Source organism: Elephas maximus, chromosome 5 (assembly GCF_024166365.1).
Source record: "Elephas maximus indicus isolate mEleMax1 chromosome 5, mEleMax1 primary haplotype, whole genome shotgun sequence".
Lineage (NCBI taxonomy): Eukaryota > Metazoa > Chordata > Mammalia > Proboscidea > Elephantidae > Elephas > Elephas maximus.
Window position 1 is genome coordinate 108,432,628 of NC_064823.1, and position 24,862 is coordinate 108,457,489.

Sequence of the window (24,862 nt, forward strand, 5' to 3'; positions counted from 1 at the left end):
AGGAAGGTTGTATAGCGGTTAAATTTGGAGTTGGTGCGCCTGTGCCTCTGCCTCTTGCCAGGAGAAGAGAGGAAACCTGGTGAATCAGCCAATCATGGTGAGATGTGAAAGTTGCAACAAATATGTAACAAGAACAGGCTTTTCTAAAAAAACTAGTATTATGGGATGGTCAATAACCCTCTGACTGTTTCAGGTGGGTTCACACCTCCAAACTTTCAGTTAGCGGCTGAGTGCTTAACCATTGTCTCATCAGGACTTCTTAGAGAACAATAATACATGGTAATATAAAATATGAAATTTTGGGTAATGTTGAACAAAAGAAACCGGATGCAAAAGAGTACATACATAAAATTCCATTTATACGGCGTTTAAAGCACACAACAATGATCTGTGGTGATAGTGATAAAAGCACCAGTTTACGTCCGAAGGGTTATTGACTGGATAAGTGTGCGAAGGGACCTCCTCCCTTTCCATCTCAGTGCCACCTGAGGATTCTGAGTCACTCATATCCTTCTGGGCAGGTGGCTCTTTCTTTGCTGTAGTGTCTGTTCACATATTCTACACAAGGCTTTGTTGTTGTTGTTTTGCTCCATCACTTAGTAATCTTCTTTTTCTCTTTTACTTTCCAGAAATTTATACTACAATTAAAAATTTTTTTTTAAAATAACTCATGGTGGTAATTTCAGTATTAAAAAAAAAAGCCAGATTTTAATTACAGCTAAGGTTATTTGAATGTTATTTTTGTTGGTTTTCAGTTTCATAGTTTAACTAAGTATAGTTATACCTTCCAACTGGAAATTTTGTTCAGATATTATTTTTATATGTGTGGATTTAAAGCTGTATATCTTTTTCATAATGAGAAAATTTGGGTGTAGCCTTTTTGGGGGTGATGACAATGTTCTGAAATTGTGTAGTGGTGATGGTTATACAACTCTTTGAATATACTAAAAATTACAGAATTATACACTTTAAGGGTGAATGGTATGTAAGTTACATTTTAATAAAACTGCTGTTTAAAAAAAAAGGACTCTAGGAAATTAAGTATACCATTGTGAAAATAAAATATTCACCGGAAAGTTTAAAGAAAAATCAAGAGAATCTAAAATGTAGGAAAAAAGAACAGAACATCAAAAAGATGAGAAAAGATAAAAGATATACAGAACCAATCCATAAAGTCCAAGAACTATTGGAAGTCTCATAAAGAGAAAGAAAGAAGATAGGAAATTATTAAAGAAATAATGTGAGATCTTACCAAAGATGAAGAAAGACATACTTAAATTCTGTAGGCTTACTGAGAAGCAGATACAATGAATGAAAAAACCTCTCTAGACTGTGACTCCTCAGAGTATGAGGGATAATGAGAAGATCCTAAGGACCCCAAGATGGGAAAAACAAAAAAAGTTCATCAACAAAGAACTCCGATGAGAGTAGCACACATCTCTGATCAGCAACCCTGAATGCCAGAAGATAAAGAAGCAGTGGATTATTTTCAATATCGAATTCTAGATCCAGAGAAACTATCACTAAACTGTAAGGGGGAGAAAAAGTCTTTTTAGACATAAAAGAAGTTTACTTTCCACACACCTTTTTTTAATGAAGCTACTTGAGAACGCCCAGGAAACAAGGTAATACACCAAGAAAGAGAAAAATCGAGAATTCAAGAAGGTCCAACAGAGCAACTAGGGTCACAAAACAGGGTGTGTATAAATTTTTGTATGAGAAACTAACTTGAACTATAAATTTTCACTTAAAGCACACACACACACAAAAAAAGACTATAAAAAAATGAAAAAAAAAAAGGTACAACAGAAGAAAGCAGTAAAAGAGAGTTCTAGGCTGTTGTCTATTCAGAAATGCCTAGAGAACAATCTACCCATAATCGAACAAGAGAATGGAGGAGTTTGGGAGTGAAAAAACAAACATGGATTCCAAAGATAAGACAGTGTATTGCAGATTGGAATAGTTTAAGGCTTCGATTAAGGCAGAAAGAGGTATAAATACATAGTGTAAGGTACATAGATAACTAACAGATGGGAAAAAAGGTGTTGAAATCTATTGTCTGCCTATGGACTGTCTTACATTCTCTTCACAGTTTTGTGTTCCTATCCATTTTATTCCTTTCTGTCATTCTGAAGGAATCTCCTGAGTAGAGGATGTAAACACATGTGCTTAGTCTACCCTCTTAAGCCTTTTTGTACATTATTCATAAAAATCTTAAACCATCTTTCATAAATAAGATTCTGGCTCTCTTACACCAACTGCTGAATTAACATTGAAGTTTTCTGAGATGTTGCTACCTGCCAGCCAATGGTTTAATTTTAGTAGGTTTGCCATCATTGTCTATATATTTACATGGACATTTTTGCTTTAATATATATACAATTTTGAAAACCTTGTGTTTTGCAAAATCACATATCAGGACTCATGGTAAAAAGTATCATTATGGGAAGACCATTCAAAAATCTATGCAATCTTGTAATCAAAGCACTAAGGAAACAACAAGAACTTTGCTAATAGTGCACTGAACCAAAACCCACTGCTGTCGAGTTGATTCCGACTCATAGTGACCGAACAGAGTAGAACTGCCCCATAGAGTTTCCAAGGAGCGCCTGGCGGATTCGAACTGCCAATCTCTTGGTTAGCAGCCATAGCACTTAACCACTACACCACCAGAGTTTCTGATAATAGTATAAGCACAGCTAAAAAGATATAAAATTCCTATAAAGAAATGTTACAGCAAAAGTAGGACTTTATATGAACAAAAGAGTTGAAGGTAGCTCCCTGGAACCGGTTGCTGTCAAGTCAATTCTGACTCATGGTGACCCCATGTAGTCAGAGTAGAACTGTGCTCCATAACCTTTTCAGTGGCTGATTGGCTGATTTTTTAGAAGTAGATCACCAGGTGCCTATGAGTGGGCTCTAACATCCATCCTTTTGGTTAGCAGCCTAACACACTACCCATTTGCACCACCCAGGTTCTCCAGCTTACTAAAATGGGATTGAGGTTCTTTAATTTATGAGACAGGGGCAAATGAATTGAAGATTAGGGAGAATCAAACAGAAAGCACTTCCAAGACAGGGCATATGACCAAACAGAGCCAAGAGAAAGAACTGTTGATAAATGGGCAAAACATACAGTATTCAACTCGTCTGTGTCTTACAGTATTCAGCTGTGCTCATTTACTTTGTATTGTTCAACTGCTGTTCACTTGGTGGCACAAAATGGTAAAATAATGGAAAAAAATCATGAACGAACCAATGTGACTTCTGTGTAATATTGATATTGTTTGCCGATTGTGTATGAGCTAATTCATGTTATAGAAACCAGAGTTTCAGCAGAACATACACTATTTAAATATTTTAATGCACTTCGCCTTTATTTTCTAAAATAATATTTCAAAATGTCAAAATATGAGAAAAACAAATTGCTGGTTTTTAATTTCTGGGAATGCAAGTGTTAAAACACTAAAGCTTGTTTATTTAGCTTTTAGACACTGAGTTTTCAGGAATATGATGAATAAAAACATGCAATGACTAATATTTCTTATGTCAAGAGTTTTTTTAGTTACTTAATTGCCAAATACACTATTTTAGACAAAAATTTTGATGGTAGTTGCTCTTTTTTCATCATGACACAGTTTTGGAATTAAATCAAATCTGGTACTGACAGGTTATTCTTTATTTGAAGAATATCAACAAAGAAACATGTCTGTGTAGATACTTTAAATATATTTTAAGACACCACAAAAGAGGTTGAGAAAGTTATAATTCTTCAAGTATAAGTGATAAATGGAAGAACAGACTCCATAATGCTTTTAAGTTCAATTGATTGAATTTTATAAGCATCACAGAGTATTAAAATATATTATGTCCTCTTATTTTCTAAGTCTTTTCCTTTTCGCCAAGAGATAATTATGTTTTAATCAGAGTTTCAGAAAATGTATAAAAATTGATGGGTGATAAAGTTTCGTATTTTTCTCTTACCTAAATTGAAATCAGAAGCCTGTTTCTCTTTCTCAGAAATGAAATTAAACAGAAAAAAACCTAATCATTTTTCTTACTTGAAAATCACCTTCCAACTTTTAGATGGTCACTTTCAAAAAGTGGCTATGTATTATGCAGTTCTGAAGTAAAATAGCCTTTTTTTTTTAATTTAACATATTGCAAAGCCTTTTGGGTTGGCATTTTAAAATCAAATGTAAATCTATCTGACAAGTCTTCTTTCTTTCTTTAGTAATATGAGGTATCAATAAATTTCTGTCCGTTAGTTTTCAACACTTGGTTCTAGTTGCTTGCTGTTTTAGTTGGTATGTACTAAGTTAGAAACTTTATTCAAGTTGTTAATCTCAGTATGGCATTTCTGGTAGTCAGTTGATTTCTATTTGTTTTCTGCATTGTGATTAACATCAAAATTTTCAAAATGTCACTAGCTTATGTCTTAGAGCATTTGTGTGAAGTAATCCTTTACTGAAATTTAATTTGCATGATATTGATTTTCAGAAAAAAAATCTGATTTCATGACATCTAATGAAGGTTTTTTTTTTTTGAGTAATGAAGTGTTTGTAGTGTGTGTGTGTATAAGAAAAGAATACACAGAGGAGAACATCAATGGTGAGTAATTGCTAAATTCACAATGTAGTGTTCTGTTTGCATTTCTGTTATGAATTATGTGTACTCATTCCTTTAGATAGGAAGGTGTTTCTATCACCAAGGCCATATTTTCCAACTACTGATCCTTCTTCTTTGTTTCCAACTTTCGCATTCCAATTGCCAGTAATTAGCAATGCATCTTGACTGCATGTTCGATCAATTTCAGACTGCAGCAGCTGATGAAAATCTTTTATTTCTTCATCTTTGGCCCTAGTGGTTGGTGCGTACATTTGAATAATAGTCATATTAACTGGTCTTCCTTGTAGGCGTATGGATATTATCCTATCACTGACAGCGTTGTACTTCAGGATAGACCTTGAAACGTTCTTTTTGATGATGAACGCAATGCCATTCCTCTTCGAGTTGTCATTTCCAGCATAGTAGACTATATGATTGTCCGATTCAGAATGGCCAGTGCCAGTCCATTTCAGCTCAGTAATGCCTAGGATATCGATGTTTACGTGTTCCATTTCATTTTTGACGATTTCCAATTTTTCTAGATTCATACATTCCAGGTTCGGATTATTAATGGATGTTTACAACTGTTTGTTCTCATTTTGAGTCGTGCCACATCAGCAAATGAAGGTCCCAAAAGCTTTACTCCATCCACATCATTAAGGTCGACTCTTCATTGCAAATACCTCCTTTCACCAACATAAATGGCGACTACACACATGGACCTCGCCAGAAGGAACACACAGAAATCAAATTGACTACATCCGTGGAAAGAGACGATGGAAAAGCTCAATATCATCAGTCAGGGGCCAGGGGCTGACTGTGGAACAGACCAACAATTGCTCACATGCAAGTTCAAGCTGAAACCGAAGAAAATCAGAGCAAGTCCACAAGAGCCAAAATATGACCTTGAGTATATCCCACCTGAATTTAGAGACGATCTCAAGAATACATTTGACGCATTGAACACTAGTGACCGTAGACCAGACGAGTTGTGGAATGACATCAAGGACATCATCCATGAAGAAAGCAAGAGGTCACCAAAGAGACAGGAAAGAAAGAAAAGACCAAGATGAATGTCAGAAGAGACTCTGAAACTTGCTCTTGAACGTCGAGCAGCTAAAGCAAAAGGAAGAATTGATGAAGTAAAAGAACTGAACAGAAGATTTCACAGGGCCTCCCGAGAAGACAAAGTAAAGTATTATAATGACATGTGCAAAGAGCTGGAGATGGAAAACCAAAAGGGAAGAACACACTCGGCATTTCTCAAGCTGAAAGAACTGAAGAAAAAATTCAAGCCTCGAGTTGTAATAGTGAAGGATTCCATGGGGAAAATATTAAACAACACAGGAAGCATCAAAAGAAGATGGAAGGAATACACAGAGTTATTATACCAAAAAGAATTAGTCTATATTCAACCATTTCAAGAGGTGGCATATGATCAGGAACCAATGGTACTGAAGGAAGAAGTCCAAGCTGCTCTGAAGGCATTGGCAAAAAACAAGGCTCCAGGAATTGATGGAATATCAATTGAGATGTTTCAAAAAACAGATGCAGCACTGGAGGTGCTCACTCATCTATGCCAAGAAATATGGAAGACAGCTTCCTGGCCAACTGACTGAAGAAATCCATATTTATGCCTATTCCCAAGAAAGGTGATCCAACCAAATGTGGAAATTATAGAACAATATCATTAATATCACACTCAAGGAAAATTTTGCTGAAGATCATTCAAAAACAGCTGCAGCAGTATATTGACAGGGAACTGCCAGAAATTCAGGCCGGTTTCAGAAGAGGACGTGGAACCAGGGATATCATAGCTGATGTCAGATGGATCCTAGCTGAAAGCAGAGAATACCAGAAGGATGTTTACCTGTGTTTTATTGACTATGCAAAGACATTCGACTGTGTGGATCATAACAAACTATGGATAACACTGAGAAGAATGGGAATTCCAGAACACTTAACTGCACTTGTGAGGAACCTTTACATAGATCGAGAGGCAGTTGTTCGGACAGAACAAGGGAATACTGATTGGTTTAAAGTCAGGAAAGGTGTGCGTCAGGGTTGTATTCTTTCATCCTACCTATTTAATCTGTCTGCTGAACAAATAATATAAGAAACTGGACTATATGAAGAAGAACAGGGCATCAGTATTGGAGGAAGTCTCATTAACAACCTGCCTTATGCAGATGACACAACCTTGCTTGCTGAAAGTGAAGAGGACTTGAAGCACTTACTAATGAAGATCAAAGACCACAGCCTTCAGTATGGATTACACCTCAACATAAAGAAAACAAAAATCCTCACAACTGGACCAATGAGCAACATCATGATAAACGGAGAAAAGATTGAAGTTGTCAAGGATTTCATTTTACTTGGATCCACAATCAACAGCCATGGAAGCAGCAGTCAAGAAATCAAAAGACTCATTGCATTGGGCAAATTTGCTGCAAAGGACCTCTTCGAAGTGTTGAAGAGCAAAGATGTCACCCTGAAGACTAATGTATGCCTGACCCAAGCCATGGTATTTTCAATCACATCATATGCATGTGAAAGCTGGACAATGAGTAAGGAAGACCAAAGAAGAGTTGACGCCTTTGAATTGTGGTGTTGGCAAAGAATATTGAATATACCACGGACTGCCAAAAGAACGAACAAATCTGTCTTAGAAGAAGTACAACCAGAATGCTCCTTAGAGGCAAGGATGGTGAGACTGCATCTTACATACTTTGGACATGTTGTCAGGAGGGATCAGTCCCTGGAGAAGGACATCATGCTTGGCAGAGTACAGGGTCAGCAGAAAAGAGGAAGACCCTCAACGAGGTGGATTGACACAGTGGCTGCAACAATGAGCTGAAGCATAACAACAATTGTAAGGATGGCACAGGACCGGGCAGTGTTCCGTTCTGTTGTGCATAGGGTCGCTATGATTCGGAACCAACTCGACGGCACCTAACAAGAACAAGAACATAGGAAGGTGGTATTATGTAAATATGTTGACTGAGTCTTAGTCTCAGCTAGGAAATGCTAGCTGGATGAAGTACAAGTATGTTTTTGATCGTAGACACAATAAAGATCTAAACAGACCCTCTGTTGATTTCCATTTCCTGCAGTCTCTCTAAAAAATCGTTATAGCATGGGTGGATTTTATGTATTTTGAGCGGAATTCCAACTTCTTCAGGTTGGTAGGCAGTCTTCCTATCATATAGAGCTCTTCAGGCTTTTAAGAGACTTTGTATTTCTCCAGAATGGTAGTTACCACAACTATGAATAAGTAGTTATTTGTATAATTGTTTAATGAATCCCTCACGATAGACAAAGCTCTATGTGTGCAGGAACTACACTGCCTACCAGGAACCACATTGATATCACCTGCATTGCAGTATATAAAGAAAGGAATGCAGCTCATGGCGGTCTTAGATTTGAACTCCTTTATGGGGTCAGAAGATATCATTGCATAAAAATGTTAATCATTTACACAAAAGGTCTCCACCCCCTAAGATATAATGACATGTAATGGCTTGAATCTCAGTCATTAGTTTTCAGTGACCAAAGACCAGATGAGCTGTGGGATGACATCAAGGAGATATCATACATGAAGAAAGCAAAAGGTCATTAAAAAGACAGGAAAGAAAAAAGACCTAAATGGATGTTAGGAGAGACTCTGAAACTTGCTCTTGTACACAGAGTAGCTAAAGCAAATTGAAGAAACGATGAAGTAAAAGAGCTGAACAAAAGATTTCAAAGGGCAGCTCGAAAAGACAAAGTATTATAACGACATGTGCGAAGACCTGGAGTTAGAAAACCAAAAGGGAAGAACACACTCGGCATTTCTCAAGATGAAAGAACTGAATAAAAAATTCAAGTTTCAAGTTGCAGTATTGAAAGATTTTATGGGGAAAATATTGAATTAGGCAGGAAGCATCGAAAGAAGATGGGAGGAATACACAGAGCCACTGTACTAAAAATAATTGGCCTATGTTCAATCGTTTGAGGAGGTAGCACATGATCAAGAACTGATTGTACTGAAGAAAGAAGTCCAAGCTGCACTGAAGACATTGATGAAAAACAAGAGTCCAGGAATTGACGGAATACCGATTGAGATGTTTCAATAAATGAATGCATCTCTGGAGGTGCTCACTCATCTATACCAAGACTTTGGTAGATAGCGAGGATGTCACTTTGAGGACTAAGGTGCACCTGAACCAAGCCATGATATTTTAAATCGCCTCATATGCGTGCAAAAGCTGGACAATGAATAAGGAAGAACAAAGAATTGATGCCTTTGAATTGTGGTATTGGTGAAGAATATTGAATGTCCCATGGACTGCCAGAAGAAAGAACAAGTCTGTTTTGGAAGAAGTATAGCCAAAATGCTCCTTGTAAGTAAGGATGGCGAAAGTTCATCTTTACATCTTCGGGCATGTTATCAGGAGGGACCAGTTGCTGGAGAAGCACGTCATGCTTGGTAAGGTAGACGGTCAGCCAAAAAGAGGAAGATACTTGCTGAGATGAATTGACACAGTGGCTGCAACAATGGGCTCAAACATAGCAGCGATTGTAAGGCTGGTGCAGGACCAGGCAGTGTTTCATTCTGTTGTACATGGGGTTGCTATGGGTCAGAACCTACTGAGCAGCACCTAAAAATAACAACAGTAGCTTGAATTAATTAGGAAGGCAGCAAGGAGTCATTTATCCTCTTTATTTGTTGACCACAAGGACAGGAATTTTTGTCTGATTTGTTCATGGATTTATTCCTTGCAGGAAGAGCAGTGCTTGGCACGGAAATACTTGTTGAATCAATAAATTAATAAAAGTTAATGAGACACATAATTCAGAAATAAGAAAATAAACAAGCCAATAAAAATGGGCAAAAAATTTGGACACTTCAGAAAATATGTAAGGTGGCAAATAAGCACATGAAAAAAAAAGAAGAGAGGATCAATATCATTAGTCCTTACAAAAATGCAAATTAAGAACACAATGAGATACCACCACGCAGTTACTAAAACCTGTTGCCATGGAATTGATTCCAACCCATGGTGACCCCATGTGTTACAGAGCAGAACTGAGCTCCATAGGGTTATTAAAAACTCGTTGTTGAGTTGATTCCGACTCATAGCGAGGACAGAGTAGAGCTGCCCCGTGGGATTTCCAAGGCTGTAATCCTTACAGAAGCAGACTGCCACATCTTTTGCCCACAGAGCAGCTGGTGGGTTCGAACCACCAACCTTTCACTTAGCAACTAAGTGCTTAACCACTGCACCACCAGGGCTCCTCATAGGGTTATTAGGATGGCTCAAATGAAAATAGCTAAGACTACCAAGCGCTGATGAGAATGTGAGGGGGGAAATGTAATACGTTGCTGGTGGGAATGCAAAATGGTACAGCTACTTTGAAAATCAGCTTTGCATTTTCTTATAAAGTTAAGTATACTCTTGTCTTAGAATTCAGTAGTCCCAGTCAGAAATTTTCCCAAGGAAAAAAATGAAAACATATGTCCGCACACTCACACAATAACTTGTAAAAGCGTGTTTGTGGAGGCTTTATTTATAATTTCTAAAAACTAGGAATAACTCAAATGATCATTTACTAGTGAATGGATAGATAAAATGGCTAAATAAACTATGGTTCATCCATACAATGGAATATTACTTAGCAAAAAAAGGAACAAACTACTGATACAGGTAATAACATGCATGTATCTCAAGTGAAAGAAGACAAATTCAAAGGACTACATACAATATGATTCCATTTATGTGACATTTTGGAAAGGCAAAACTATGGGAACAGAAATCAGATAAACACAAATAACTGTAATCACTGGCCTGGGGTTGGGAGAGAGAGGATTAACTACAAAGATACATAGGTGAACTTAGAGTTACAAAAATGTTCTACATCTTGATTATGATACTGATTGCCCAACTATAGGCATTTGTCAAAATTCATAGAACTGTAAACCAGAAAAGAGTGAATTTTACTGTATGTAAATTATACCTTACTAAGCCTGACTCAAAGTCAACCAAACAAAAAGTTAATGAGGCTCTTCTCTGTTAGTCCTTTAACAAGCAAATTGTTAGCTTGCTGCTTTGAGAGGCAGGATCGAATCTATGCTTTACAAAGGGTCCCAGGAAGTAAATGATCCTCACCTTCCTACTATTATTCCCACTGCTCTTTTTCTTTAGGTACTTACCCTAGTGCACTGGTTGGTAATAAGGAACTTCAAAATTCTTCATCTCTTTAAAAACTGCAATAAAAAAGTAGACAATGTTGCAGACTCTTCAGTTTCTTGTGGCAAGATCTTTGTCTTTTGTGTATTATAATCTTTAGCAGGACCAGGCAATGTTTTGTTCTGTTGTATGTAAGGTCACCATGAGTTGGAACCGACTTGACAGTACCTAAAAACAACAATCTTTAATGTTGGATCCACAGTCAACGCTGATGAAGCAGCAGTCGAGAAATCAACTGACTTAGGCCTGCTGCAAAAGATCTCTTCCAAGTGTTAAAAACTAACATTTCACTTTTAGGACTAATGTGTGCCTGACCCAAACTGTGGTATTTTCAATCACCTCATATGCATGAACAACGAATAACGAAAACCAAAGATGATTTGATATCTTTGAAGTGTTATGTTGGTGAAGAATATTGAGTATACCACGGACTGCCAGAAGAACAAACAAATTTGTCTTGGAAGAAGTACAGCCAGCATGCCCCTTAGAAGCGAGGATGGTGAGACTTCATCTCACAAATTTTGGACATGTTATCAGAAGGGACCAGTCCCTGAAGATGGGTATCACACTTGGTAAAGCAGAGGGACACTGAAGGACAGGAAGATGCTGGATAAGATGTATTGACACAGTGGCCACAACAATGGGCTCAAATGTAGCAATAGCTGTGAGGATAGTACAGGACCGGGCAGTGTTTTGTTCTGTTGTACATAGGGTCTATGAGTCAGAACTTGATGGCACCTAACAACAACAACAACAACATAATCTTTAGCAAAAACCATATTAAGTGAAATCTGCCATTTAACACTGTGTAAGACATTAAGCTCTTAGTACCCTCAGGTGGGGGTAATATTCGTAGCACATGCCTTGTTTGCTACTTTCTGAAGTTGCCATGAAAATTTGAAGAGGCCTTATTTGCAAAATCACTGCATAAACTGGAAAGTGCTAAACAAATGAAGGCGGTTTCATTGCCAAATATAAACAAACCTGGATATAACAATCACATTTGGATTTTAGGTATAGGAGACCAACCTGTATACACAGATGTATGAGTGAGACATGTGGGAAGGATTTACTTGACTTGCATTTAGGTTTGGCCCATTGCCTTCTTGCCCGATGGAGAGAATCTCTGGTATCCAGGAGCTTTGTGCATAGCACTGATGAATGGCTGAAATGAAATTTGACTGATTGGAGGGCAGGAGGTGACTCAGTAGAAGGACTCCTTTGGGCAGAAAATTGGGCTTAGAGGCTCTGAAGGAGCAAATCTTCAATTGTCTTTTGTTTTTTTCTTCCCGTACAATCTAGTCTTTTGCGGGTTGGTGTTTCTTGTTCTAAATCTAGGTGATTGTTGTAGCAAATGTGCTACGCCACCCATACCAAACCCTTTCTTCTGCTACCATCTTTTAGTGTTTTTCTACTCCAGCTCTCCATTCAACTTTGTTCCATGGAGCAGCCAGCTTTTTTTCCCCATGAATATTGTCAGGAGCCCACTGATATCAGTGATAAAGTTTTAACTGTAGATACAACATATTTCTCCTATTTTTTTTTTTTTTACATACACACACACTTAGAAATCTTGCCTTTGGCCTCTTAGATTGCTGTATCATATGTTAAATAGAGGTGCTGTATATTGAGCTGAATAAATATTACTTATTTTGTAACTTTAGTTGAAAATTTATCTACAGCGTATTGCGGAATTAAAAGAAAAAAAAAAAAGACTGGATTCTTCTAGAATATGACCTTGGCCAGATCACTTCACATCTGTTTCCTTACTTGCAAAATGCAGGTTATAGCATCAACTTTGTGGTTCTCGCCAGATTGTTAAAAGAAGCACAATCGTTGAGAAGAGCTTGCACTCAGCTCTGAATTTCTGTGCAAATGTAAAGCAATGGTATTATTAATGGCATCCTTCTCATTAATTCTACCACTCCCAGAAGAGAGTACACTGATAAATTATTATGTTTTTCCAGGGAGAGTAACACCCGGGCAACTCACATCCTATATCCAGCTCTTCAAGAACAACTACAAAGCTTTAATGAATCATTGTGGTCTTCTACAGCTTGGGCTGGCCACAGTTCAAACTCTCAAACACCCGCAGACTGCCAAATGGGACAACTTTCTGGCTTTTGAAAGACTCCTTCTCCAGGTATGTTGCTATATGAGCTTCTTGGGATATTAATAATTAAAATTTTAAGTTCCATGGAAAAACGTGGATATTTATTATAGTCTTAGTAATAAGTCATATTGTTGACATATTGTTCTGAGTCATATTCGCTGAGTACCCCAAATTAAAACTCAAGTAGAAGACTCTTTTCATAACTTTTTTTTTTTAACAGTAACAGCTTTGCTTCCTCAATAAATGCTAAAGAATTTTTTTTTCCCCTGAGCATTTGACTAACCTTTGAAAACTCCTTTTCATATTTAAGCCATTTGGGCCTTTTTTGTTTTTATGACATTTTTATTCTATCTTTGAGTCTTTTGTTGGAGAATATTATAGCTTTTTATACTTTTTCTGACACTACCTAGCCTCTAATCCTTAGAAATCATGTCGCTTAATGATGCTTAGTAAAAGATGAAGGGGCGAGTACTCCACTTGTAGTTTCTGTGAAGAGATTTGTATGTGGAGTTAGGGCCCTTTCGTAATTGATGTGGGAAACTTGTAAAAAAAAAAAAAAAAGCTTTAAAAAATTATAAAGTATTTCAGGCTTACACATAATAATATGAACATCTTTGTAGTCTCCACAGAGACTCAATATAAATTAATCATTTTTTCATATTTATTTTAGACCTTTTTCATTAAAGAAATAAAGCTAGAGATATAGTTGAAGGATATTTGGAGCTATTCCTTTTCCCCATCTGATTCTCTGTTTCCCTTCCCCAGAGGTAATCGTAAACTTGATTCCTTGTTTTTATAATTTTTATTAAATATTTATTTTTTCATAGTTAATGTATAGAGTACTGTGCTGTGGGTTTTAAAACTTATGTAAGTGATATCATACTATAAATATCCCTAAGCAACTTGCTTTTTCCTTTCAACATTTTAGTTTTAAGATAACTCAAGATGCTGTGTATAAATTTAGGTCATGCACCAAAACCACACCATACTACTTGATTGTTAGACCATGCAACAATTGATTTATCCAGTCCATATTGATGTATATTTAGGCTGTTCCAGTTTTCTTGTGTGATTAAAAAGAATGCTGTGCTGAGCGTCTTGGAACATGTCTTTCTCTAGGGCATGTAAATACTTTTAGGTTGTTAGCTGTGTACAACGCTGAGTTTACTAAATATCATCTAACTGATATTATTACCAACCTTAAACTTTTTTTTTCACAGTAGTCAATGCTACCTCTTTGTATAAACTTGCAATTCTCTGATTCTAATGAGACTGAATATATTTTATTTTATTTATTGACTACTCAGTGTTCCTCTTTTATGAATTACTCATTCTTATCCTTTGCCCGTTTTTTGAATCTTTTGATAACAGAAAACTATCTTTATGTATTCTAAATAGTCTAACTTTTCATAGTTATGTTATGAAATACTTTCCCTAGACTATGGTTAGTCTTTTTACCTTTATCAGTGCTCGTTTTATTATTCTAAAGTTTTACATTTTAATGTGATCTAGTTAATTAATATTATGCTTTTTGATTTGTGCTTATTTGTGTTTTATGTTAGAAATCTTTTCTCTGCTATAAATTCTAAATATATTTTTCTACATTTTCCACAAAAATTAACTAATTTTTGATATTTGCATTTTTAATCCACTTGCAAGTTATTTTTGTTTATATATTTGGGATCTAAATTTTTCCCTCCATATGGATAGCCTATTCTCCCCACACTGCTTATGGAATACTGCATTGTACTGTAGATTACTCAGGAGCCCTCGTGGTGCATTGGTTAAAGCGCTCAGCTGTTAACCGAAAGGTTGGCAGTTTGACCCCACCAGCTGCTCCGTGGGAGAAAGATGTGGCAGCCTGCTCCCGTAAAGCTTTACAATGTTGGAAACCTTGTGGGGCAGTTCTACTGTGACCTTTAGGGTTGCTATGAGTTGAATCATAACTTTTTTATGAGTTGAAATCAACTTGATGGGGGTTGGTAGATTACTTGTTCTGCAGTCATTTTCTCCTCGTGTTGACAGAATACCAATTTTACTAGGGTCACTGTGAGTCGGAATTGGCTCAATGGCAATGGGTTCGGTTTTGGTCTATTCCTCTGCTACACAATTGACTCATTTTCTACCTAGTGATTAGTGCAGCAGTTCTAGCAAGTGAGAGGCAATGGGAAGTTTGCTACAGGCTCTTATTTCTAGGATATGCTCTTTCCTGCAGGGATAGAAAGATACATAACGAAGAAACAAGCTTGGTTTTCCACCTCGTGTTGTATGTTTGTGACATGTTGAGCATTTTTTGATAATACAGGGAGCTCACTGATACCATGGGACTGACTGAACAGAAAGATCTAGAAAACCTGAATCCTTAATTATGACTGAGCTGTAGAAATAACCAACTCCTGCCTTACCTCTAAATGTTGTGTTTTGTGAGCTAATTCTTATTGCATAAGCCACTTTAGTTAGTTTTCTGTTATTTGGAGCCAAAATATATTCATTTTTCACCATTGATATGTAATATACAAAGATCCCATTTAAAGTTGGGTTTCTCAGTTTCTAGTCTGTTCCAGTGATCAGATTGTGTGTCACTGAATTAATACCACAGTGTTCTAATCAATGTATCGAGTTTAATGCTTTTCTCCATGAAAGATCCATTAGATTTATTCTTGAGTATTTTATATATTTTAATGCCATTATTAATTAGTTTTCTAAAAGTAAATTTTCTCATTGTTCATTGCTGGTGTATACGATGCTCATAACTTTTGAATAGTGATTATGTGTTCAGCAGTCTTACATTTTGTATCTTTATTTTTTTGTTCCTTGCTGTTATTTATTGGTTCAGTTGGATCTCCTATATGGATAACTTTTTTTTTTTTTTTAGAGCACTACCAGGAACACCAGGGCATTGTTCAATAAAACAATGATAACAGACTTTAAGAAAAATGCTTCTAAAATTTACTATTATGCTGTATTTGTTTAGATTTTGTTTTTAATCAGGCTAAAGAAGTTTGTTCCGATTCATAGTTTCCTGAGCTTTTTTTTTTTAAAGTAACAAATGAGTATTGAATTTTATTCTAATATTTTAGATGGCTAGATAGTTTTTCTCCCTTAATCTGTTAAGGCGGTGAATAATATTTGTAATTTCTTAGTGTTAAATAAAGATCATTGCTTTCCTAGGGTAAGTTCAGCTCAATCAGGCTGCATGTGCACGTGTGTGGACATGTATAGACACACAGAGACAGACAGCACACTTACGCACACACTCTGATGATTTAGTTTGCTAATATTTTATTTAGGATATTTGCATTTAAGTTTATAGGTGAGATTACAAAAACCCACCCAGTGCTGTCGAGTCAATTCCGACTCATAGCAACCCTATAGGACAGAGTAGAACTGCCCCATAGGTGAGATTAGCCTATAATTTTCTTTCTTGTGCTACCATTGTCTGGTTTGGCCCAAGGTTTTAGTAGTTTCATAAAGGCAGTTAGGGTGCATCCCACTTTTTAATTCTGGAAACAGTTTGTATGAGAAAGGAATTATCAGTTGCTTGAAAGTAAAATATGCCTGAAAAATTATCTGGGCCTGTTGCTTTGTTGTTGTTGCTGGTGATGGTGATGGATTTAGATTTTTTTACTTCCAAACGAATTACTTAAACGTTTACAGGTCTATTTAATTCTTCTTTCTTCTTGAGATTATTTTAATAGTTTATATTTAACTTAAATTGTCCATGCATCTATATTTTCAAACTTACTGGCATAAATTTATCCACAGGACTCTGTTAGAATTTTTAAATCTCTATTATATTATATTGTTATTTATTTTTTCCATTTCTTTACTTTCAATTTTCCTTTTCATTATATTTTTACTATATCATTATGAACATCATAGCTGTGTTTTTTAAAAACTAATGATAATTTTTATTAAAAAAAATCAAATTTACAGAAAAGTTTTTAAGAATGGTACAAGGAATCATTTTCTTTCTTGAAACATGTGAGAGTAAATAATTCCTACATCAAGGACATTCTTCATAGCGACCATAAAGCTATTAGAATCAGAAATTACAACTGATATAATACAACCATCTAATTTACAGACAGGAATCCCTGTGTGGTAAAAAAAATGCTTGAGTACTAGCCAAAAGGTTGGCAGTTTGAACCTACTCAGAGGGTGGAAAACAGGCCTGGTGATCTGCTTCCGAAAGGTCATAGCTTTGAAAACCCTGTGGAGAAGTCCTACTCTGCACAAAAGGGGATGCCTTGAGTCAGAACAATTTACAGGCCCTACTAAGTTTTGCCAATTCTCCCAATAATGTCTTCTATAATAAAAAGGACCCAGTCTAAAATCGGAGAGTTGCATTTAGTTATTTTCGTTTCTCTTAGGTCCCCTTCAGTCTGGATCAATTCTTTAATCTTTCCTTGACTTTTATGACCATAACTCTGAGAAAAAGTATAGACCATATATTTTGTAGAACATCCCTCAATTTGAGTTTTTCTGATGTTTCCTTGTACTTAGATTTAGGTTATGCATCATTATCAGGAAAATCTCAATAGTGGTACTGTGGTCTTCTCATTGCATCTTACCAGGTGACGCATATTTTTGATGTATGTGATTACTAGAGATGTTTCCTCTCATCACTTGATTAGTGTCTGCCATCACTGGTGATGTCTGCCAGGTTTTTATTCTATAATGTTCTTCTTTTCCTGTTTGTAATAATAAATATTTTTGAGGATCTATTTTTAGATTCTACCACTGGCCTGTCAGCTTGTCATACTGTGGTGGCTTGCATGTTGCTGTGATGCTGGAAACTATGGTACTGGTATTTCAAATACTAATGGGGTCACCCACGGTAGACACTTTTCAGTGGAGCTTTCACACAAGACACACTAGGAAGAAGAATCAGGTAATCTACTTCTTAAAAAATTGGCCAATGAGACCCTTATGAGTAGCAGCAAAACATTGTCAATATAGTGCTGGAAGATGAGCCCCTCAGGTGGAATACAGTCAATATATGACTGGGGAAGAGCTGCCTCCTCAAAGTAGAGCCGACCTTAATGACGTGTATGGAATAAAGCTCTTGAGAGCTTTGTTTGCGGATGTGGCACAACTCAAAATGAGCAGAAACAGCTACAAACAACAGTTCATAATTTGAACATTTAATGTATAAAGTATGAATCTAGGAAAACTGGAAGTCATCAAAAATGAAATGGAATGCATAAACTTAGATATCCAAGCATTAGTGAGCTGAAATGAACTGGTATTGGCCATTTTGAATGGGATAATCATATGGTCTGCTAGGCAGGGGATGACAAATTATAGAGGGATGACGTCACATTCTTTGTCAAAAAGAACATTTCAATATCTATCCTGACATACAAAACTGTCACTGATAGAATAGTCTCCATATGCCTACAAGGAAGACTGGTTAATACGACTATTATTCAGATTTACACTCTAACCACTAAGGCCAAAGATGAAGAAATTGAAGGTTTTTACCAACTTCTTTAGTCTGAAATTGATTTGAACGTGCAATCAGGTTGCATTGATAATTATTGGTGATTGGAATGGGAAAGTTAGAAACAAGAATTGGTAGTTGGAAAATATGGCCTAGGTGATAGAAACAGTGCTGGATATTGAATGATAGAGTTTTGCAAGACCAATGACTTCTTCATTGCAAATACATTGTTTTACCAACATAAACAGCAAATATACACATGAACGTTGCCAGATGGAATACACAGGAATCAAATCGTCTATATCTGTGGAAAGAGATGATGGAAAAGCACAATATCATCAGCCAGAACAAGATCAGGGGCAGACTGCGGAACAGACTATCAATTACTCATATGAAAGTCCAAGATGAAACTTAAGAAAATTAGAACAAGTCCACGAGAGCCGAAGCATGACCTTGAGTATATCCCACCTGAATTTAGAGACTATCTCAAGAATAGATTTGACACGTCAAACACTACTGACTAGATGAGTTGTGGAATAACATCAAGGACATCATACATAAGAATGGAAAAGGTCATTAGAAAGACAGGAAAGAAAAAGACAAAAATGGATGTCAGAAGAGACACTGAAACTTGCTCTTGAATGTAGAGTAGCTAAAGTGAATGGAAGAAATGATAAAGTAAAAGAAATGAACAGAAGATTTCAAATAGTGGCTCGAGAAGACAAAGTATTATAATGAAATGTGCATGGACCTGGAGTTAGAAAACTAAAAGGAAAGAACATGCTTTGCATTTCTTAAGCTGAAAGAACTGAAAAAATATTTTAAGCCTCCAGTTAAAATATTGAAGGATTCTACGGGGAAAATATTGAAATACGCAGGAAACAGCAAAAGAAGATTGAAGGAATACACTGAGTCACTGTACCAAAACAAATTGGTCAGTGTTCAACCATTTCAGGAGGTAGCATATGATATAGGACCAATGGTATTGAAGAAAGAAGTCGAAGCTGTACTGAAGGCATTGACGAAAAACAAGACTCCAGGAACTGATGAAATACCAATTAAGATGTTTCAACAAACAGATGCAATACTAAAAGTGCTCACTCGTCTGTGCCACGAAATTTGGAAGACGGTTTCACCTGGCTAACCAATTGGAAGAGATCCATATTTATACCCATTCCAAAGAAAGGTGATCCAACAGAATGTGGGAATTACTGAACAGTATCATTACTACTATTACTCAGAAGTAAAATTTTGCTGAAGATAATTCAAAAACGATTGCAGCAGTACATCCACAGGATACTGCTAGAAATTCAAGCCAGATTCAGAACAGGATGCAGAATGAAGGATATCATTGCTGATGGCAGATGGATCTTGACTGAAAGCAGAGAATACCGGAAAGACTTTTACCTATGTTTTATTGACTATGCAAAGGCAATCGACTGTAGATCATAGGAAATTGTGGATAACATTGTGAAGAATGGGAATTCTGAACACTTAATTGTACTTATGAGGAACATGTACATAGACCAAGAGGGCAGCTGTTAGAGCAGAACAAGGGGATACTGCGTGGTTTAAAATCAAGAAAGGTGTGCATCAGGGTTGTATCTTTTTACCATACTTATTCCATCTGTATGGTGAGCAAGCTGAACTATATGAAGAAGAACATGGCATCAGGATTGGAGGAAGGCTCATTAAAAGCCTGTGTTATGCAGATGGCACAACCTTGCTTGCTGAAAGCGAAGAGGACTTGAAGTACTTACTGATGAAAATCAAAGACTACAGAGTTCAGCATGGATTACACCTGAACATAAAGAAAACAAGAATTCTCACAACTGAACCAATAAGCAACATAATGATAAATGGAGAAAATAGTCAAGTTGTTAAGGATTTCCTTTTACTCGGATCCACAATCAACGGCCATGGAAGCAGCAGTCAAGAAATCAAACAACATATTGCATTGGCCAAATCTGCTGCAAAAGACCTCTTTCAAGTGTTAAAAAGCAAAGATGTCACTTTGAGGACTAAGGTGTGCCTGACTCAAGCCATGGTATTTTCTTTTTTTTAAAATAATTTTTATTGTGCTTTAAGTGAAAGTTTACAAATCAAGTCAGTCTCTCACACAAAAACCCATATACACCTTGCTAATCTCCCCCTAATGAGACAGCCTGCTCTCTCCCTCCACTCTCTCTTTTCGTGTCCTTTTCGCCAGCTTCTAACCCCCTCCACCCCCATCTCCCCACCAGGCAGGAGATGCCAACATAGTCTCAAGTGTCCACCTGATCCAAGAAGCTCACTCCTCACCAGCATCCCTCTCCAACCCATTGTCCCGTCCAATCCATGTCTGAAGAGTTGGCTTCAGGAATGGTTCCTGTCCTGTCCCAACAGAAGATCTGGGGGCCATGACCACTGGGGCCCTTCCAGTCTCAGTCAGACCATTAAGTCTGGTCTCATGAGAATTTGGGGTCTGCATTCCACTGCTCTCCTGCTCCCACAGGGGTTCTCTGTTGTGTTCCCTGTCAGGGCAGTCATTGGTTGTGGCTGGGCACCATCTAGTTCTTCTGGTCTCAGGATGATGTAGTCGCTGGTTCATGTGGCCCTTTCTGTCTCTTGGGCTCGTAATCACCTTGTGTCCTTGGTGTTCTTCATTCTGCTTTGATCCAGGTGGGTTGAGACCAATTGATGCATCTTAGATGGCTGCTTGCTAGCGTTTAAGACCCCAGACGCCACTCTTCAAAGTGGGATGCAGAATGTTTTGTTAATAGATTTTATCATCCCAATTGACTTAGATGTCCCCTGAAACCATGGTCCCCAGACCCCTGCCCCTGCTACGCTGGCCTTTGAAGCATTCACTTTATTCAGGAAACTTCTTTGCTTTTGGTTTAGTCCAATTGTGCTGGCCTCCCCTGTACTGTGTGCTGTCTTTCCCTTCACCTAAAATAGTTCTTATCTACTATCTAATTAGTGAAGCCATGGTATTTTCAATTGTCTCATATGTATGTGCAAGCTGTCCCATGAATAAGGAAAACTGAAGAAGAATTGATGGTACTGTTGAAGAATATTGAATAGACCATGGACTGCCAGAAGAACAAACAAACCTGTCTTGGAAGAAGTACAACCAGAGTGCTTCTTGGAAGCAAGGATGGCAAGACTTCATCTCACGTACTTTGGATGTGTTATCAGGAGGGACCAGTCCCTGGAGAAGGACATCATGCTTGGTATGGTAGAGGGTCAGTATAAAAGAGGAAGACCCTCAATGAGATGGATTGATACAGTGTCTGCAACAATGGGTTCAAACATAGCAAAGGTTGTGTGGATGGTGCATGACCAGGCAGTGTTTTGTTTTGTTGTGCATAGTAGGGTCACTATGAGTCAGAACCGACTCGATGGCACCAAACAACGCCAACAATTTTAACAATCAATTATGTTTCTTGGCTGAATTAATTTTTGATGATTGCTGTCATGGATTGAATTGTGTCCCCCCAAAATGGCTGTCAACTTGGTTAGGCTATGATTCCCAGTGTTGTGTGATTGTCCACCATTTGTCATCTAATGTGATTTTCCTATGTGTTGTAAATCCTACCTCTATGATGTTAATGAGGCAGGATGAGAGGCAGTTACGATAATGAGGCAGGACTCAATCTACAAGATTAGGTTGTGTCTTTTTTTTTTTAAGTCAGTGTTTTTTGAGATATAAAAGAGAGAAGCAAGCTGGGAGTTTGGGGGACCTCATACCACCAAGAGAACAGCTCTGGGAGCAGAGCGCGTCCTTTGGACACAGAGTTCCTTCACAGAGAAACCACTAGACCAGAGGAAGATTGATGACAAGGACCTTCCCCAGAGCTGACAGAAAGAGAAAGCCTTCCCCTGAAGCTGGCACCGTGAATTTGGACTTCTGTCCTCCTAAAGTGTGAAAGAATAAACTTTTGCTTGTTAAAGCCATCTACTTGTAGTATTTCAGCCCTAGATAACTACAACAGTTGCCAGATGGTTCTTTTCTAATTCCATTATTCCTTCTACATTTATTGATTGCTCTTCTGTTTTATGGCAAAAAAATTTTTTTTCCTTATTTATATCAGTATGGACTTATGCATTGTGTTTTGTTTAATGGGTAATCATCTGTTTCTATCATTAATTATTTTAATATTCAAATTGTCTCATTTTGGCCACAGTGAGTCCCTTTGAGGTGGTTTCTCTGTCCTTTCAATGTGTCCTATCATTTTTTGACTATTTGGTCATTTTTTGTGTCAATAAATTGAGAATATTTAGCTTGTTGTTTGTTTTTTTTTTTTTTTTAGAGGGGGGTTGTTGCTCATCCCTGGAATCAGCCCTTTCTCCAAAAAGCCCTGACTCCTTTTATTGATAAAGTATTTAAACACCAAGAACTGGCTTGTAGGTGTGCTCATTGCTATTGGGTTGTCACTTATCCTAGGTTCTCTCAGCGGACGGAGCTAGGGAATATATATATGCGTGTGTATACATACATACATTTACATATTTATTTCTACTTCCATGTTTGTCTATTGCTCTATTTATGAAAAACCATGAGTAAATACTGATGCCATAATTCTAATTCAATACCACATAGTTCATTTTCGTTGTCTCCTTTTTGATATTTTTAACTTCCTTCTCTGACAGTGAGAAACCAGCTTCCCATTATCCTCAATGTATTTAATTATTTCATCAACTCCCTCATGTGTAACTAATCTTCTATTACAGCTGCTATACCCCTCGTGGAGGCCCTCCTTACCTTACTTGACTCTGTCTTCCTGCTCCAAACCGTGGCCAACTCACATAGATGTTCTCTTTCATTTCACACAAAGGTGTCCCTGTTTAAATCCTCCCCCTACAAATGCCCTCCTTATTCTGTTCAGGCTCTGACACTCTGTACTGGAATGTTGCTGTTCCCCCACCCTCAGCTGGGTGCTTTTCTCACCCCTTTTGGTTCTGAAAACTCATTCAGGGCTGCTGCCACTCTCCCTTTGAATAACAACCCCCCTCCCTCAAGTGCTCTCCTCACCCTACTTGTGTCCTGATTGCCTGGTACACACCTTCTTACCTTGCTCAGGTTCTGATACCCTGTCCTGGGTCCTTGCTGCCCCATATTTCTGCGTGGATATTCTCCATTTCCCTTGGGTCCTAACATTCCATTCTTTCTGTTGTTGTTAGGCGCCGTTGAGTTGGTTCTGACTCATAACGACCTTATGTGCAACAGAACAAAACACTGCCCAGTCCTGTGCCATCCTCACAATCGTTATATTTGAGCCCATTGTAGTAGCCACTGTGTCAGTCTATCTCGTCAAGGGTTTCCCTCTTTTTTGCTGATCTTCTACTTTACCAAGCATTGTGTCCTTCTCCAGGGACTGGTCCCTTCCTAGTCCCTCCTATTCCCTATGTGCAGAATCCCTCTTCACCCGCTTTAGTTCTAATACTGTGTGCTGAGTTGCTGTTACCTACCTCCCATGGATGCTCTCTTTAGCCCCTTGGTCTCTGACAACCTGTTCTAGACTACCGTTGCGAACTCCCTCCCTCCTCCCTATCCTGCTGAGTGGACAACCTCCTCACCCTCCTGCTGTCCACCACTGGATGTCCTCTTAGGTGAACCTCTCGGTCCCAAACATAACAAAGGTTTTGAAACGAGGCTATATTGAGTTTTCCTCCCAAGGACGATAATCTTTCAACTCACTTAGAGATTTCTGAAGAAACTTGACATAATGTTAATTATAAAACATCTTTTATTTATAATTTCTGGAATCCCTGGTTCCACATTAGACTGCCTCAGATGTGATCATGGCACTCAGTGTGGTTCTTTCAGCTGTGGAAAAGAAATAAATAGACTGGGAAAAACAAATGAGTATTTAAAATACTGAAGTCCCACTTTATCATAATTGTACATCACCCTGGCTTTTTTGTCCTTAGTCGTTTCTGCTCCTTACAAATTAGTGTTTTAGCATAGGCAAATTTGTAAGCTGACCATTGTAATTGCTCTTTGTTTATTAACATGCATATTTTATGTAGTATATACTCATCCATTAGTATAACAAGTCATAATATATGGTCAGCTGTCTCTTTTACGGACTTTGGTTTGAAAGCAGAGCATTTGAGTCTATTTTGAGAATGAGGACAACTTCTAGCTTTTCCCGAAGGGCTTGAGAGCCACCAAGATACAAATGTCAGCCAGCATTGAAAGATGTTTATTTCTTTGGAGACTCTTTTCCACCACTCATTTGTACCAGGCCTCCATCACTGAAACCTCAGTGTTGACTTTATGGCCCAAGTAACGTTATGGACAACTGTGGTTAAGAAAAGAAATTGGCCTTGGATATCCACTGCAATTAAAAATAAATTTCTTTATTTCTTCTACTTACTGACATCTCTTGGTTCAGTGGTTTTGGTGGTCATTTAATGATTAGTCACCAACACATCTGAGTACTATTCATAATTGTTATGTTTGACTCAGGCTTCTGA

At 37.5% G+C, this 24,862-nt stretch overlaps 1 protein-coding gene across 1 annotated transcript in view; it reads left to right on the top strand.

The window, feature by feature from the left end:
• The window catches only part of SCFD2 (sec1 family domain containing 2), a 554,994-nt gene that overhangs the window by 85,938 nt on the left and 444,194 nt on the right, over positions 1–24,862 (top strand). Inside the window, exon 4 of the mRNA XM_049886901.1 lies at positions 12,806–12,981. Within this exon, the coding sequence (XP_049742858.1) occupies positions 12,806–12,981 (176 nt within the window). The remainder of the gene's footprint in view (positions 1–12,805; positions 12,982–24,862) is intronic.